This window comes from Polypterus senegalus, chromosome 17, assembly GCF_016835505.1.
Source record: "Polypterus senegalus isolate Bchr_013 chromosome 17, ASM1683550v1, whole genome shotgun sequence".
Classification (NCBI taxonomy): Eukaryota; Metazoa; Chordata; class Cladistia; order Polypteriformes; family Polypteridae; genus Polypterus; species Polypterus senegalus.
The window spans coordinates 77,210,448-77,226,283 of NC_053170.1; the positions used below are offsets into that span (position 1 = coordinate 77,210,448).

General features: G+C 36.3%; 1 protein-coding gene across 4 annotated transcripts in view; it reads left to right on the forward strand.

The window, feature by feature from the left end:
• Positions 1-15,836, forward strand: part of macf1a (microtubule actin crosslinking factor 1a) — an 826,555-nt gene that overhangs the window by 578,760 nt on the left and 231,959 nt on the right. For all 4 annotated transcript variants that reach the window (XM_039739817.1, XM_039739818.1, XM_039739819.1 and 1 more), the window contains 2 exons: positions 8,454-8,698; positions 8,782-8,911. In XM_039739817.1, coding sequence (XP_039595751.1) covers positions 8,454-8,698; positions 8,782-8,911 — 375 coding nt within the window. The remainder of the gene's footprint in view (positions 1-8,453; positions 8,699-8,781; positions 8,912-15,836) is intronic.

Consider the following 15,836-nt stretch of genomic DNA (forward strand, 5'->3'; position numbering starts at 1 on the left):
AAGGCTTCGCTCGGGTAGTGTTTGAAATGAAATTTTCCTCCGATCAGTCATAGGAACGCGCTTTATTTCGACTCTAACACTTTTGTAGCTGTGATGTGTGCATCAGTGTAATCGATGTACCAGGAAATCATGCATTGACAAAAGTTCCCCTTTGTTTGGAATTGAAAGTGTGATTAAATTAGTTCTTTTTTTAACACGTTATGGAGTACATGCATCGAAGCTTCTCAGCTGTGCTTGTGCTAAGAAAAGGAAACATTTTAAAAATAACGTAACATGATTCTGCGTTAACCGCATATTTCTTCATACGTCCCAAACCAAGGAGATGCGAGGGTAAAATGAATCGGGAAGCGCGCGTACATACTCCGTGCATCCTCTCTCAGGAATCGAACCTCGGATGTCGGCTCTAGAGGCGAAGCCTATACATTTGCGCTACAGCATGTGGCTTGTTTATTTGAGAGTATGTAGATTGGGGTATATATATATTCGCAGCGGAGAAGTAGTGTGTTAAAGAAGTTTTGAAAAAGAAAAGGGAACATTTTAAAAATAACGTAACATGATTGTCAATATACAGTAATTGTTTTGTGAGTGTTATTGAGTGTTGCTGTCATCAAGGATTTGATTATCATTATTTCTTTCAATCGATGTGTTGTGTTCAAGTTACATTCCATGTTTGTCAATCGTTGTAAAGATAAGAGGTTTCATTCATTGATTCGTTTCTTACTGCATCAATAAGCAGCTTGTCTTCCTCTTTATCTGAGATGTGACACACTGCATGCACGGGTTTTTTTTTTACACTGTCTTCCTTTAGAGGGGCGTTGACTTTTTCCACCGTGTGCTTTGTTTCCGCAGTAGCTGCACTTATGAATATGCTTGTATGTATCAGACGCTTCATATTTTTCTGCTGCCTTCTCAATTGTGTATCTAAAAACATACATTTGATTTGTGTCTGTAACAGCCAGTGTAAATATAGCTTTTTTTTCCACTTTCATTCTCTCAGTCATGATCATGATACATACTACCCTCTCATAGGGATCTGACACTTATAGTTTTTATTTGAAACTGGGAATAACTATAGATGTGAGTGGTGTTTTGAGACAATGGAACTGGAAATTCTCTGATCTGGATGGATAAAAGCTGACACAGAAACGCTGGTGAATCTGCCTTATTCGTATGTCATTATAACTTTATTTTTTTTATTCAGTTTTATTGAGTGTTCCTGCTTACGCTCAAGGCTGGAGCTGGGAAAACTTTGTGCCCGTTCTGCGGCAGTGGGGGGATAGAATAGTAGACTGCTTGCTGCTGGTCTTGATTGGCATATTTACAAGATGAAAGACACTGACGTAGTGGTACGAAGGGATTTAAGGTGGGCCGGATTTATGAGTTTTTTTGTAGGCTTTGGTAATTCTAGTGTTAAAGCATGCATTAAACATTGGGGCACGGTGGCGCATTGTTAGCAACGAGATGGTGTCCTGTTCAGAGATTGTTCCTGCCTCCCGCAAGATGCTTGCTTTGCCTTGCGCGACCCTTGATTAAATAATTTATTGCAGCAGTGTTGTCTTTTTCAAATGTAATAACTCACAATTCTTGTCCTTCCTTTTCTTTCTCCAAGTAACCATTTGCCACCTATAAGCCCTGTAATAAATGTCTAGCCATCTGTAAACTTAGAACACGAATTCTTCACAACTGTTAAGGAACATTGAAATATCTTTGTAGTACATGTTTAATTATTCCATTCATCTATCCATCCAGTATTGCGCCAGTTCCAGTAAGCTTACAGCACGAGACAGGAATAATCCCTGAATGGGGCACCACCTCATCTCTACCGCAGCACCACCTTGCCCACATGTTTAATTATTAACAGTATACAATACATTATTGAAATGAATGATGATCTATATGATGTAATATACATACTTTACTGAATTTCAGCTTAAAATTTATAACAAGAGCTCCAAGAAATTTAAATCGACTTAGAATCCAGTCATCATCATAAGTAAATATGTGCTTTCTTCTGTTGAATTGAATTCCTTTATTGTTATTATATGGTACAATGAGATTCAATATGCAAATCCTCCATAAACTTATTTTCCTATAAAATGATAAAATAACAGTAATAATAAAAATATGAAAAAAACAATGAAAAATATACATTGTGAAATCATAAGTACAATATACTGTACATGTACATATATTACTACCGTAGTGCAAGTTTGCAGTGCGGTAATTATACAGTACTTCTAAATACAAACAGTTCCACCAGGAGCACTTGATGGAATGATTGAGTGTGTTTAGAGCTGTTGGAATGAAACTGTCCTACAGGAAAGGCTCTGAAGCATTTGCCTTATGGGAGCATGTGCGCATGATGATCCTTTTTCCGATCAGCTTATTCCACACTCGGATACATTGAGGTAACATACTCTGAGTAGTGCACTGAGAGTAACAACACTAAAGCAGCTATGGTACATTTTGTCTGCTGAGTATCATGTGATCACAACTGAACTGATTGTGGTTCTTTCTCTCACGCGTGTGTCTCTCTCTCCTTCTCTCTCTCACTCAGTCTCTCTCTCCTTATCTCTTTCACTCGCGTGACTCACTCTCTCTCTCTCCTTATCTCGCTCGCTCTCGCGTCTCTCTCTGTCTCTCTTCCTCTCTCTCTTCTCTTGAGGGCAATCGTCTCCTATTCTCCATATGAGTCTGTGTGCCTCACTCATATAGTCAACATCTGTGGGAGCGTATTCTGTTTACTACAGCATTGTGACTGTGTGTGTGTGTGTGCGCGCGCACATGTGTGCTGTGATGTGCGAGTCTCCATCTTGCACCCCAAAACGCGAAGCTGAGTCTCAGTACTTTAACAACACCAGCTTTATTCAGCTTGAAACAGCAACAGCGCGGTTATTTATTGTAGCAGGATCTTTATAATGTTCCTTGTTTTACCCATCGATGGCAGGAACTTATAGCATGTCTGCGATCTTTTCGGATGCACTTATACGGCGAACTGCTACAGCGCTGGGAGACAGCAATTGCTTTGGGACACTCTTCCATGTGTCGTCCCGTTGGGTGGAATCCCACAAGAGTTTAGAAACTCAATCACACCAGCCATGATTCTTTTTAAAGGTAAAGTGCAGGTTAATTTGTTTTATGTATTTTTACTTTATATTTTGTATTAATCATTTTTATATGAATAGTTTTGGGTGTAGAACGAATCATCTGAATTTCCATTATTTCGTATGGGGAAATTCACTTTGATATACGAGTGCTTTGGACTGCGAGCACATTTCCAGAACGAATTATGCTCGCAAACCAAGGTTCCACTGTATTTGATAAAATCACGTCAAGGATGTGAATCTAAAAAATGAAGGGAAATCACACAGGAACAATAGCACTGCTTTGATGCTGGTTGCCCCCAGTTTGCAAAACTGAGTTGAAAACTTGCATACACAGTGGATCGAGCTGCCGTGAGAATGTGCGTGGCTTTACTCCAAGTTTAGTTTTTATACATCGCAATGTGAGTGTGGAAACGGGTGAGCGTAACATTTTTGTGCATACGCACCATTTTTACATGAAGCCCCTGGTCTTTGCCTAACTTTAATCTTTCCCCAATGTTCTTTCTAGTCGGCAAAGTTTTCTTCCTGTCATGCCTTCCATATACTGTACATCTAATTTGTTCAGTCTCTTTCTGATAGACTCATGCACTTTGACATCAACAGTGACAAGAACTACCTGTAGGTTTTGTGGTGAAATTCTGTAGTTCTTAGAAACTTCTTTCAGTATCTTGCTCTATGCTTTCAGGTTGAACTTGCTGGGGTGGCCTGGCCTGACCAAGTTTGTAGTTGTTTGAAATCTTCTCCACTTACAGATCATCTTCTGGTCAAGGGGAATGGTTAATTTCCAGTTGTTTGGATAACTTTTTAAATCCCTTCCTAGACGTGTATGCATTTGTAACTTTATTTCTTAATGCCCCAGAGTACTCCTTTAATCTAGGCATGATGATGAAACATACTTCGACAAAAAAGAGAAAACGAAACTACAGTAAATCTCTAAAGTTTAAATAAGACAGGTTCAGACAAGATCCTTTTTAATGATGTTCTAATCATCAGAAACTGAGCTGGTGCACCTGATTCTAATTTTATGTATTTTGATGTAGTGATTTTAAGAGTATACTTACTTTTTCCATTTGCAAAATGTGCATTTATGTGTAAATGCTTTAAATTTTACAGTCAACAACATGTAGTACTAGGGTGTTGTACCCTGTTAGCCATTGTGAATGTAGTGAAATCTCAAGCAAAATAATTTTATTGGCTAACTAAAAAGATTGCAATATGAAAGCTTTTGAGGAAACTCAGGCAAGGTGCTTAAATAGACAAAATGTAAATGGGATGTGATGCTTACTATATTACATTACCTTTATCTAAAAGAAGATCAAATCTTGATACTTGGAAGTGGGTTAGTAATTGTCAGTCTTTCACTTTTCTCTTTCATTTTCCTTCCAAATATTTTATTAAACCACATAGTTCACGATGAGCACACAGGCATTAATGGAAACAAGTTAAAGTGAGAACTGCTGGTTCCTTTGTCATTTGCATCCTATTGCTAACAATTAATTAAAACTATTGAATTAAGGAATAAAATAAGTCATTAAGGGTAGGTAGGGACTGTTCAACGTAAGAAAACTAAAGTGGAGCATAAAAATGAAGCTTGAGTAATAAGTGTTTCAACAGCAATAATGGACTTCTCATTAAGAAATTGGATTGGAGATTTTGCAGATTTGTGCTTTAGAAGATCCAATTAAGTAGTTTGAAAATTAGACCCATGGATGATTTTGCAAGCTTGAGTAGCCACCCCATTTATAATCAGTGTGTATTTAGACTGTAAAAAAAAAAAAGGGTGTTATCTTTGCTCACCAAAGGAGGTAGAAATTTCAGCAACCGACATCTATGATCTACAACTACAATTTATGATGCATGTTGTTGTATTAATTAATTGTTCAGTAAAAGTTACGTTTTAAAGTCTGATTTTGATGTCCTAATTTCAGTATTATTATAAAAATAACAGTTATTATTATTATGATGTTACATAGTAATATCTACGTATCAGGTCATTTTAAATTGAATTTTGAATTTCTTCTTCTTTTTCTTTCCCCTTGATGAACGTCTGGATATGGTTGGCTGTAGGCCAGTACTTTTCTGTGGGTGTCACTGGGTGTCTGGCATCTTGCACTACCACTTTTCAGATTTTCCGATCTAGAGCAGGGGTGGGCAAACCATTATGGAGATGGTTGAATTGTTAATAACAATGTATGCAGTGTGCTATGTATAACGTTTAGGTGTGACTGTGGACCCAGGTGTAATATAGTACATTAATTGTGAGATTATTTGCTTTAAGGTTTAATTACAGTGTTTTTATTAAGAGCAATACTTAAACACCAATAAGAGTGCAATTTTTAAGTAAAGTGATTCCATTAAGATACTGTTCTGATTATGAACATGAAAATCCTTACTTCTGTTCAAACTGTTAATATCAAATGAGATGATGGTTGCTGTAACAATTAATTCATTGAAAAGATAAGTATCAATGAATACAGTATGCTTGCTTTTAATAATATACTTGCTTTTAATCATTTTCATATGTGTGAAGACTTGCTCTCAACTGCATATGCCACCTTCGAAAATTGTGGAAATAAAGCTTGAGTATTTACAGTTGGTAGAAATTAATCAAGGAAACTTTGGTAAACTTATTGTTTCATTCACAGCTGCACAGGAATTTAGTTACTTTTAGCGGTAAGACATCTGGATCATCTTTCACATTAACTGCAAAAGGAGAGGAAAAGGGATTAAAAATTTTCAAAATCAGTCTCATCATGCCTAAGCTCCTGATAGTGAAATTCAAATTCACAAAGAAGAATGATAACCTGAGCTGCATATGTGACAAAGTCCTTACTTCTCTCTGAACACTGATCCTGTTAAATTGTAAAAATAAAAAGATTTTTGCTTATTGCAGCTGACTAGTACAAAGTTAGAAAAATTGAAGAAAAGATAAATTAACAGCGCTACACCAGAATAAAAATGATCTCACCTGAAAGTGTAACCATCCACTTCTGACTCAGTGAAAAAGTTGAGAAAAAGTTGAGATATCACTTCCAATGAGTGTGTTTTACTCCTATTATCACACACAGCTTGAAGTGCAGGAATAATCCATTTTGGTCAATCTGCTACCGGAAAACTGTTTAACATCATTCTTTGAAATTTGTAAATGGTGCTCTTTATGCTGATTTGTTCGGAGTTATACCCAAAATTCTGCCTTCAGGGAGTGCAGCTGTCAAACAAAATCAATCGCTGGTGAAATCAGCCATGCACAAATTCATTTTCTTTAAAAATTGCACAAGCAAGAGAAAGGCAAGCAAGCAAGCACTTCAAATCCTACATCGATACTACATGCAGTTCATTCGTATGGTAAAAACTTGGTTTATGGAAATATTTGTGGGTGGCACCACATGCTATAGTTTGCTGATCCATTATTTACAGCCACTTGTCTTGCATCCATTACCATGAATCACCAGTTACTCGAGTCTTCTTTAAACTGTCTTATCTATATTGTCTTTGGGTTGTTCTCTGTATCTTCCACTTCCTCAGTCGTTGTCTGCAGGGGATTTTGTAGGAATAGTGAAGCATTTGTGTTTGTTTCTTGGCTTTGACTATTGGTTGTTTATTATACCTCTTCCTGAAGGTTTCATCCTGAATTTCTTACTGTGTAGATCAGAGTGCAGTAGCTAGCTACAGATGCTTATTTGTGCCACTTGAAAAAAGGAAAACAATTAATTCCCTTTTTTGACAAAGGTACTGCTTACTTGCACCTGGTATCATTGCAGTGATAGATTAAGCTTATATGTAGCGTGCAATCAATGCTATCAATTAAGATGACATTATTCATATGCATTCGGTTTTAATTAGGTTACTGAAAATTTAACCATGTGCAGAGGAATAGTGAACAACTAGTGTTTCAAGTCACGCAACGCCATGATCTCAGGTTTGATTGCTAAACCAAATCAATTGTTCTACTTTACAAAGGCTGAGTGGTATATGGTTGTATAATTATTTTGGGGCAATAGCAGAATTTTCCTGTGTGCCTGCAGAAGTCTTTGACGTAAACATTAACCTGCCTAATTATATCTGTCCCTGTTTTGCTAATGACTAGCAAAACATGCAAGTTCCTGCACCTTTAACACATGCCACTTGATCATTGTTATTCATCATCTGATAAAATAAAACTATTTATTGTAAGTAAATTTGAAGATATTGCAAACATCCGCTGCTCAGAAAAATCAAGTGGCTATAAACTGCCTAAGTTGAACTGGCAACACTTCAAGTTTATGATTAAATAGCTTTGAGGTGGAAAATGACAAACCAGAATAATATGGAAAGAATATGCAGTGTTAAAGGATTCAAACCAACATAGAGGAAGAGGGTTGGTGGCAGCTGCCTGAATAGTGCAAAAAGCAAAGGTTGTGATTCAAAGTTTTATAGGCTTCAGTTCAGAACAAGAACAAACAGGCAGACATGGCGGTTTTAAAGTCATACAAGAAAGTGACATCATCAGGGCTGGAAATGGAAGTGATATTAATGAATCAAGGCGAAATTTCCCGTGGTTGGTCTGCCGATGAAAAAGAGAAACAATCACTGCACACTTCCATCCCCTGGCATAGAGGGGACATAAAGGAGAAGCTTTCGATATGGAATTCAGAATGTTTACAAATAATAATTTGAATCTAATAACGCTACTTAATCATGCAATTTTAGTGGAGAAGTTGATACGTTTAAAAGTAATCAATTGAAATAATGGGAAAACTTGACTTGTCAAACAAGCTTCATAGACTGAGTGTTCTTCTTTCATTTGTAAAACTTGTGTATTCAATTTGTCAGTAATGTTAAATATCAAATGTAACCCTGTCTTATTTGTCATTTAAACTTGTCTTTTTCCATTTTGCACAGCATGATACAGACAAACTAAAAAAAAAATTGTATTTTTAAATTTAGAATTCCCTAAATAAAACATAAAATAGTATACTGTTATTGCACCTTAAAATTATACTTTGTTGCCCAAAGCAGAATCAATACCTAGGTTTCATTAATACTGTATAAGAAAAACAATTTACAGATCTAGCTTATGCAGTTTGTATGCCTTAAATAAGAAAATTATTTTTTACATTATATAATACATACTGCTAGTTGAAGCAATTATTTAATGCTATTTCTGTCTGTTATTTCTGAAAAGGTCTTTTTCACACTTAAGTTTATGGATTGATGACTGCTTTTGGGATGTTGAGTAACTTCAGGGTCAAAGGCTTTCATTAGCCTCAGCATTTAATTTTAGGTGTGCAAGATTTTTTGATCTATTGTAAGCTAATGTGAAGAATGCATATTAATTAAATTATTCTTTTATTTACTCCTTACTTTCAGATATGACACAGACACAGTGTGAAATGTCCGAAGTGAACAGTGCTTATAAGAGCCTAGGAGTGTCACTAAAGGAAAGGTTGGATCACTTTTCATCATCACTTGGCCAAAGACAACACATTGAACAGGAGGCAGCCTCAGTTACACACTTTCTGGAGATAAAAGAGCAGAGTATACTTGTACATAGGCAACAGGGTATTTCTCCAAGCAAGCAGCTGGCCCTTCAACAGCAGGCTGAGCAAAATAAGGTACATATAGTTAGCATCAAAGTTTGTATTAACGTTATATTTTATGTACTTATCAAATATATAATTTAAGAATTTTGTCTTAGGTACTGCAAGCAGAGTTAGATCAGCATTCTGCGGAATTGGACAACTTGAAAAAAGCTCTTTTTGACATAATTGAGAAGAATTCTACATCTCCTGAAGCAAAGAAGTGGAAAATTTGGTTGGACGATATTGGTATGAAGAATAGTATTTTAATAATGATTTATAAGGAGCATTATCCCTATAATGTGGGGTAAAAAATAAGGTCCATGTTTCTGTTGCATGTTGTTAAGGAAAAGTGTTGTTTTCTTTAAAATGTAAGCGCAAGATGATAAGGTACAAATCTGAGAGCTGCTAAGCATGGATGGGTTATAGCCCATAAAATTGCATGGACATCTCTATCTGTGTACATGAGACTAGAATTTTTGAAATCCAATTCTGATTGTCCTAGACCTAATGCTCTGCAAGGAGGCCTGTTTGGTGGTAAAAGAGATGAAAGAAAGGCAGTGAGTAATACATGTAAAGGAGTGCGTACAGTATAAGGAATAATAAGGAATGCTTAGTAGGAATAGTGGAAAGTACATGTTTTCTGGCATTAGAAAAGTGATAGCAGTACTAGTGTTTGTGCATTTGTGTCAGTAAAGAGTTAGATAAGTGTTTGAGGAGAATAGGGGTGAGTGTGTTGTAGAGGTTAGGATGATTGTTTGTAAACCATAGGTGAATATAGCCTCAGCATATGTTCCATTGGTTGGTACAAGCAACAAAGGTTTGTCACAGGTTAATTAATGTAACGTCTGGGGTGCCTCAGGGGGCAGTGATTGTAATGGTTGATCACTTGGAGACTTCAGGTTCTGTACAAGGAATATTAAGTTCAGGAGGTTCCTGGTGTTTGATGATATAATAGAAAATATTGTATGCAGTGCCATTTTAAGGAGACTCTCACATATGAATCTAAAGGTGTAAAAATCATGACAGACTATTTGTTGGTTTAACAAGGACCAGGAAGGCTGGAGAGAAAGCGAGAGAGACTCTGAAGTATAATATGGCACCTTCACTGTTCCAGTTATATATCAGAAAGCCTCTTTGCCCACTTGAGCAAGAGGATTTCCTTTTATCTTACCTAGGTAAGCGAAATGAAGAGGAGCAATTTCTTGCCAGTAAGGACAGTTAATTAGTGCTTTTTGAAAATTGTGACGGAAGGTAATAATATCTTGGAACTGGTTAATGATTTCTGTTGCAACAAAAAGCTCCTTTGCCCAAATACAATTCATGGAGAAGATGTAATGGTGGGCCACTCCTAAAAGTACTTGGGGGTCCATGTTAATGACAGTTTGGACTGGTCTTGTAACATGGAAGAAATATATAATAAAGGGCAGAGCAGACAGTTCTTTTTTAGAGGACTGTACTCCTTCAGTGTGTGTAATGAGAGATCCTTTACATATTCTACAACTCTCTGATGGCCGGTGCGATTTTCTGTGCTAGGCTATGCTGGTAAAAGCACTTCCAAGAAAAGCCCACTGAATCAACAAACTGATTAAGAAGTTATCCTTAGATTTAGAATGCATTCTTGACCCTGTTGAAGGTAGCAGAGAAGGAAAGAGTGGAAACAAAACAAGAATGCAAGTATGAACAATTCTGCACAACTTTTGTATGACACCCTATCATTCAGTGTGTCTAAATGCATACACCAGACTGGGTTAAGGCAGAAACCTGGTTTCTTAATGAACAATGTTTATATGCACAAGTCCACTTATGGAGTTCTCCTTTGACGAAATGCTCCAATGTCATAAAAATAAGCGAAAAGAAAAGCAATATCATCAACAACTGCCATGAATCCAAAAATAAGCATGGAGCTTGTGTCTCCTGTGATTGTGCAGCTGAACTTAACACTGTACGTTAAACTCGTCAACATAAATGTGTGATCATCTGAGCATTTGCCTCAGAAAAAATTATCTTTGTGGAATCTTACACTGTTTTCTACCAGTAACTGCTGGATACATGTGTGAAGTAAAGACACATGCAGGTTAACAACTTGTAGCGGACATACACAGACTACGAAATTCTTAACTGCAACCTGGTCAAGCATTTGCATGTCAGCATAACCAGTTTACTCGTCTAGAAAACTATATTTGTTAATCTGGTTTTTAAGAGACCAATATTTTGATTTCTCTGATGAGAGTAAGGATATACAGTATTTTTCAAAACAAGGTTCCTATGAATAACCAGTTTAATAAAGTGTATTTTAACACACTCATTGAGCACTTTAGTCAATGACTTATTGTAATTGTGTCAAGCAGTGCTGCTGAGGATCCTTATACCTATGGCCGTATGGTTTTATAACTTCTCAATATGAATGTTCATTTTAATTTTAGCCTAGTCAGGAGTTCCCTTTCTTTTTAGTAATTTTGGTGTGTATTGTAGGAAGATTGCATTTGGTTGTTATAGTATTTATTTATTTATTGAGCATCTGTACAAAAACAAAAACCTAAGTTTTCACCTTGGGACACACAGAATTCTACTTATCTGTCTGTGTATCACAGAACTTCTTGGTTTTAGTCAGATGTATAAAAAAGGTATGTACCAAGCTGAAGGAGAAAAGGGTTAGTAGGAGTGAATGTGGTTGCAGAAGCTTTAGGTGTGAATAGCAAGTGGGAGGCAATGAAGAATGAATGGTTCAAAACAACAAGAGTAATGTGAATTTGGAGAAAGGGGCTGCCAAGACACAATGAAATATTGTTGAGGACTGCTGAACTGAGAAAAAGAGAAGTGGGGAATTATAGAAGAGAAAGTTAAAAACTGACTGGATGATCTCTAAGAAAGTAGGGTCCTCACAATACCAAAATTTCATACTTCAAGATCATACTAAAAAAGTATTAAAATTTGATACCATTTTTGATACCCAATACAGTGTATAACTCTATTAAAATATATTTAATTGCAATTCTATATACATTAAAATCTTAACATTGATGGGGAAAAAATAGTAGAAATTTTAGCAATTAAATACAGATACTCCAAGTACTGCAGTCTTTTGTAAAACGTAAGAGTAAAGAAAGTTTAAACATAAAAGTAAATAAGTTTAAGGTCAGTCAAGTTTTTTCTTTTTATGCCGATGAAAGCAAATACTGTTGCTGAGGTAGTACACTAAAATGTTACAAATGTCATTAAATGTTAATTGAATAACTATTGCAATCTTGTATTAACAGTATACATACAAATATTAAAACAAACATTAAATAAACATTCAACTAAAAAGAACATTACTGTTCTCTTTTGTAAACAATTATTCAGAAAAGTGACACACAAACAGACCACTAATATACTTAAAAGCTATGCATAAATACAAACAGTGCAGATTGCATTTTTGAGTAAAAATCTGGGATGCCTTTTTACCTTAGAAATTTTGCAAGAAGGGCTAGCATGTCAATTTTCTCTTCCATGAGGCTGTGGATTGCTTTTGTTGGACTACATCTGAGCCCTGAGGTACTAATTACACACCATGGAGCAGAGCTGGAAGTATACAGTATAAACACACTGAGGAGCAGCAGCACTATTTATGCAACTGAGCACTGAAAAGTTATAAAACATCACATTATACAAAAAATGTAATTAAATAAAGGTTTAAAATCGCTGGTAATAAAATAAAAAAGTAATATGTTATGGCAGCAGACTTTGTTGCGAGGGTTCAAAAATTGAGGGAGTGATGGTGCTCCTTTTGCCCAACTTGTCCCTAAATGAACAGCATCAAATAAATTTGGCCCACAAGTTAAAACTGCAGACTGCTGTCTTGATATATTAAACATTTACCTGGCTGAAAAAAATGCTTTAACCTGTAGAAGTAAATGTCACATCCCTGTTTCAAAAGCAGCAGTTTATAGAATTATACTTATTAATATTTCCATAACTTGGGAATAATAAGATACCTATTGACTCACTTGCAAATGTTGCATACAGGCTTGCATACATTTTTTGGTTCTCCGTCCCCATTTGCCACAAAGCTCACGTATTTCCAGTTACGCTACACTGGTTGCCCTCTGTCAGTTAAGTATACTGGTGAAAGCCCTGACACTGCTGAAGTTGACTTTTTATTAACACCTGTGTATGGATGGAAGCGAGGCTGCAACTTAAACCACGAAGAACTGGTAGTGCATTCACAATGTATGCAGTAGAATCAGTACCATAAAAAATGAGTATTGTAGTAATTGTAAAATAGTAAAATCATCCAACCATCTATATCCTAACTACAGGGTCACGGGGTTCTGCTGGAGCCAATCCCAGCCAACATATGGCACAAGGCAGGAAACAAACCCCGGGCAGGGCGTCCACCCACCCCAGGGCACAATAGTAAAATCAACATTTTACCAATACTTTGATACTTTTGACAACCCTATAAGGAAGCAAAGCAAAATTCTAAAAAGCAGTTGCAAAAGCATGAAAAGCAAAGAGGTTGGAAATGGGAAGTGAGCTGCAGAATGATGAAGGAAAGATGACTGTGTTCAGAACCATGGAGCAGGTGGCAACAAAAAAAAGAGTATGTAGTATATGTGAAATGTTTGAAAAACGCTGAAGGGAATACAGTTCCTGCAAAAGTAAAGATGCCTCTCGGCATCTTATTTGTCCTGATTTTGTTGCATTATAATCTGGAATTACAGTGGATTTTGTGGGGATTAACTCCATTTGACTTACACAACATGCCTACCTCTTCGAAGGTGCAAAATATTTTTTATTGTAACACAAACAATAATTAAGAGAAAGAAGCTAAAGTCATGAGTGAGCATAAGTATTCACCCACTAAAATCAATACATTGTATGGAAGACTGCAAGTCTCCTTGGGAATGTCTCTATTAATTTACCACATCTTGTCACTGGGATTTTCGCCCATTCCTTGAGGCAAAACTGTTCCAACCTCTTTCAAATTAGATTGATTGCGTTTATGTACAGCAATATTCAATTCATTCCACAGATTCTCAATTGGATTGAAGTCTGGGCTTTGACTAGGCTAACCAAGACGTTTAAATTTTCCCTTTTAACCACTCCATTGAAGCTTCGGCAATGTGTTCTGCTGTAAGGTGAACCTTTATCCCAGTCTCAAATCTCTGGCAAACTGAAAAAGTTTTTTATCTCAAGAATTGCCCTGTTTTTAGTGCCATCCGTCTTTCCTTCAATCCTGACCAATTTTCTTGTCTATGCCAATAAAAAAAAAATCCATCCTTTACAGCATGATGTGCCTCCACTATGCCTCACTGTGGGGATGGTGTTCTTGGGGTGATTGGAACTTGTGGGTTTGCGCCGCACATGACATTTCCCATGATGATCGTAAAGATCAATTCTAGTCTCATCTGACCAGGGATCGATCTTCTTTGTGTTTAGGGAGTCTGTCACATGCTGGGAAAATTGGCAGGTGTGCCCGTGTTAGTCAGGAGACACCCTGTATTTTTTTTTTGATATAAGATCAATACTTTCCAAGATATAGGCAGTTTACAGAGGGTGGGGAGATATCGATTTTCTTCAGCCTTCTTTTTTTTTTCATCTAATTTCAGAAGTCAGTAGCTCAAGAACTACAGTATACCACTGAGCTGTCTCAGACTTTCCACACTGTTACATTAGTTGGTATAATATGTGATGAAATTAAACTATTTGGTCCAGACAACCCTGCATGGTCAAAGCAGCCCCTTGAAATTGTGACCAAAATTTAATTTGAGTTTTTTGCTTAGCTATGTTTAGGCCTCAGAAATGCATATTTGTAACCAACACAGACTTTTGATTTTTTTCCTTATTCAGGTAACTATATTACTTTTTTGAAAAAGCAATAAATAGAAAAGTAACTGTATCAGGGTTTGAACATCAGACTTCTCAAATCCAAAAGGTCATTTTGGATTTAATTTTAATAGCATTCTAACAGCATGTAGGAATGTGCAGATAATTTAAAAAATATTTTTAATTTATTCTTCATTGTCACTTCATTCTCAAAACACAAAGCTTACTTTTCTTATGCAAATCTTTCATATTTATCTTCCATCCTAAAAACAGGCTGAATGTGTCATGTGTCAATAATGATGAAAAAAAAAAAATTGAAACTTTTTTTTTTCCATATCAAATGACGATGCCCTCAAAGGAGTACCTGATACTTGAGAATACCATTATTATGTTCCTACAGAAGATGGCAAACTCACACAGCTGGGTTTCTGGTGAAGACCGTCACATGACTGTCCAAATATTCACCACTGAAGCAGCAGCTGGGATCCTGCCCTCTCACAATCACACTCTTGATGGATCAGATTGATCCCTCAGCTTGGACCAGTGTCCTATTGGAGACTATATTGGGTGCAAGTATGATGAAAGATTTTGGATTGGTGTGATTTGTAACAAGAGTGAAGTAGAATCAGACATCCTATTGTAACTGCATGCATCCACACTATCCTGCACTGTCTTTCCTAGAGATGTTATTTTTTGGGTGCAATTACGGTGTGTCATTGCACGGCTTGGTGCACCTACAATGGTCAGTGGGTGGCAGTACCATCTTGATCTCAAAGACAAAAGATGCCATACACTCTGCACTTGGATTGAAACAGAAATGAAATGGGTCACATTCCTCCTGGCTTCAGTACCATGATTTTAATATTTCATTATGACTAGTCTTGAATTTAATGATAAATCAAGCAGCTGTTGTTCATGTGTTGTGCTTAATGTGCCTTTGGTGATTTAATTTTTTTCCATTAATCCTATACCCAAGTTAGTGATGACGAAGGTGATGATTAGCTGACAAATGGTGAATTTAACTCATGTTTAGAATGGAAATTAAAAATGAAAGATTCACATAAGAATAGTAAGACTAGTTTTATGTGAAAAAAGTGAACATGTAGAATACAGGAAAAATTATTTTAAAAATGTCTGGACATTCCCACAGTCCATTAAGCTGGTCTGAAAATTAGACCCAAATGATCTTCTCACATGTAAGAGATCTTTTGGTCAGTGATGCAGTTTCTGGTTTGTTTATAACCTTTTGAAAATCCCTATGTAAGTATCTAAACAGGGAAAAGTTTTAGTAGGCTGTATCAGTAAGAATAATGCTTTCTGAAAGCCTAAACATGGCAAAGCCAAAGAGAAATGACCATTTACA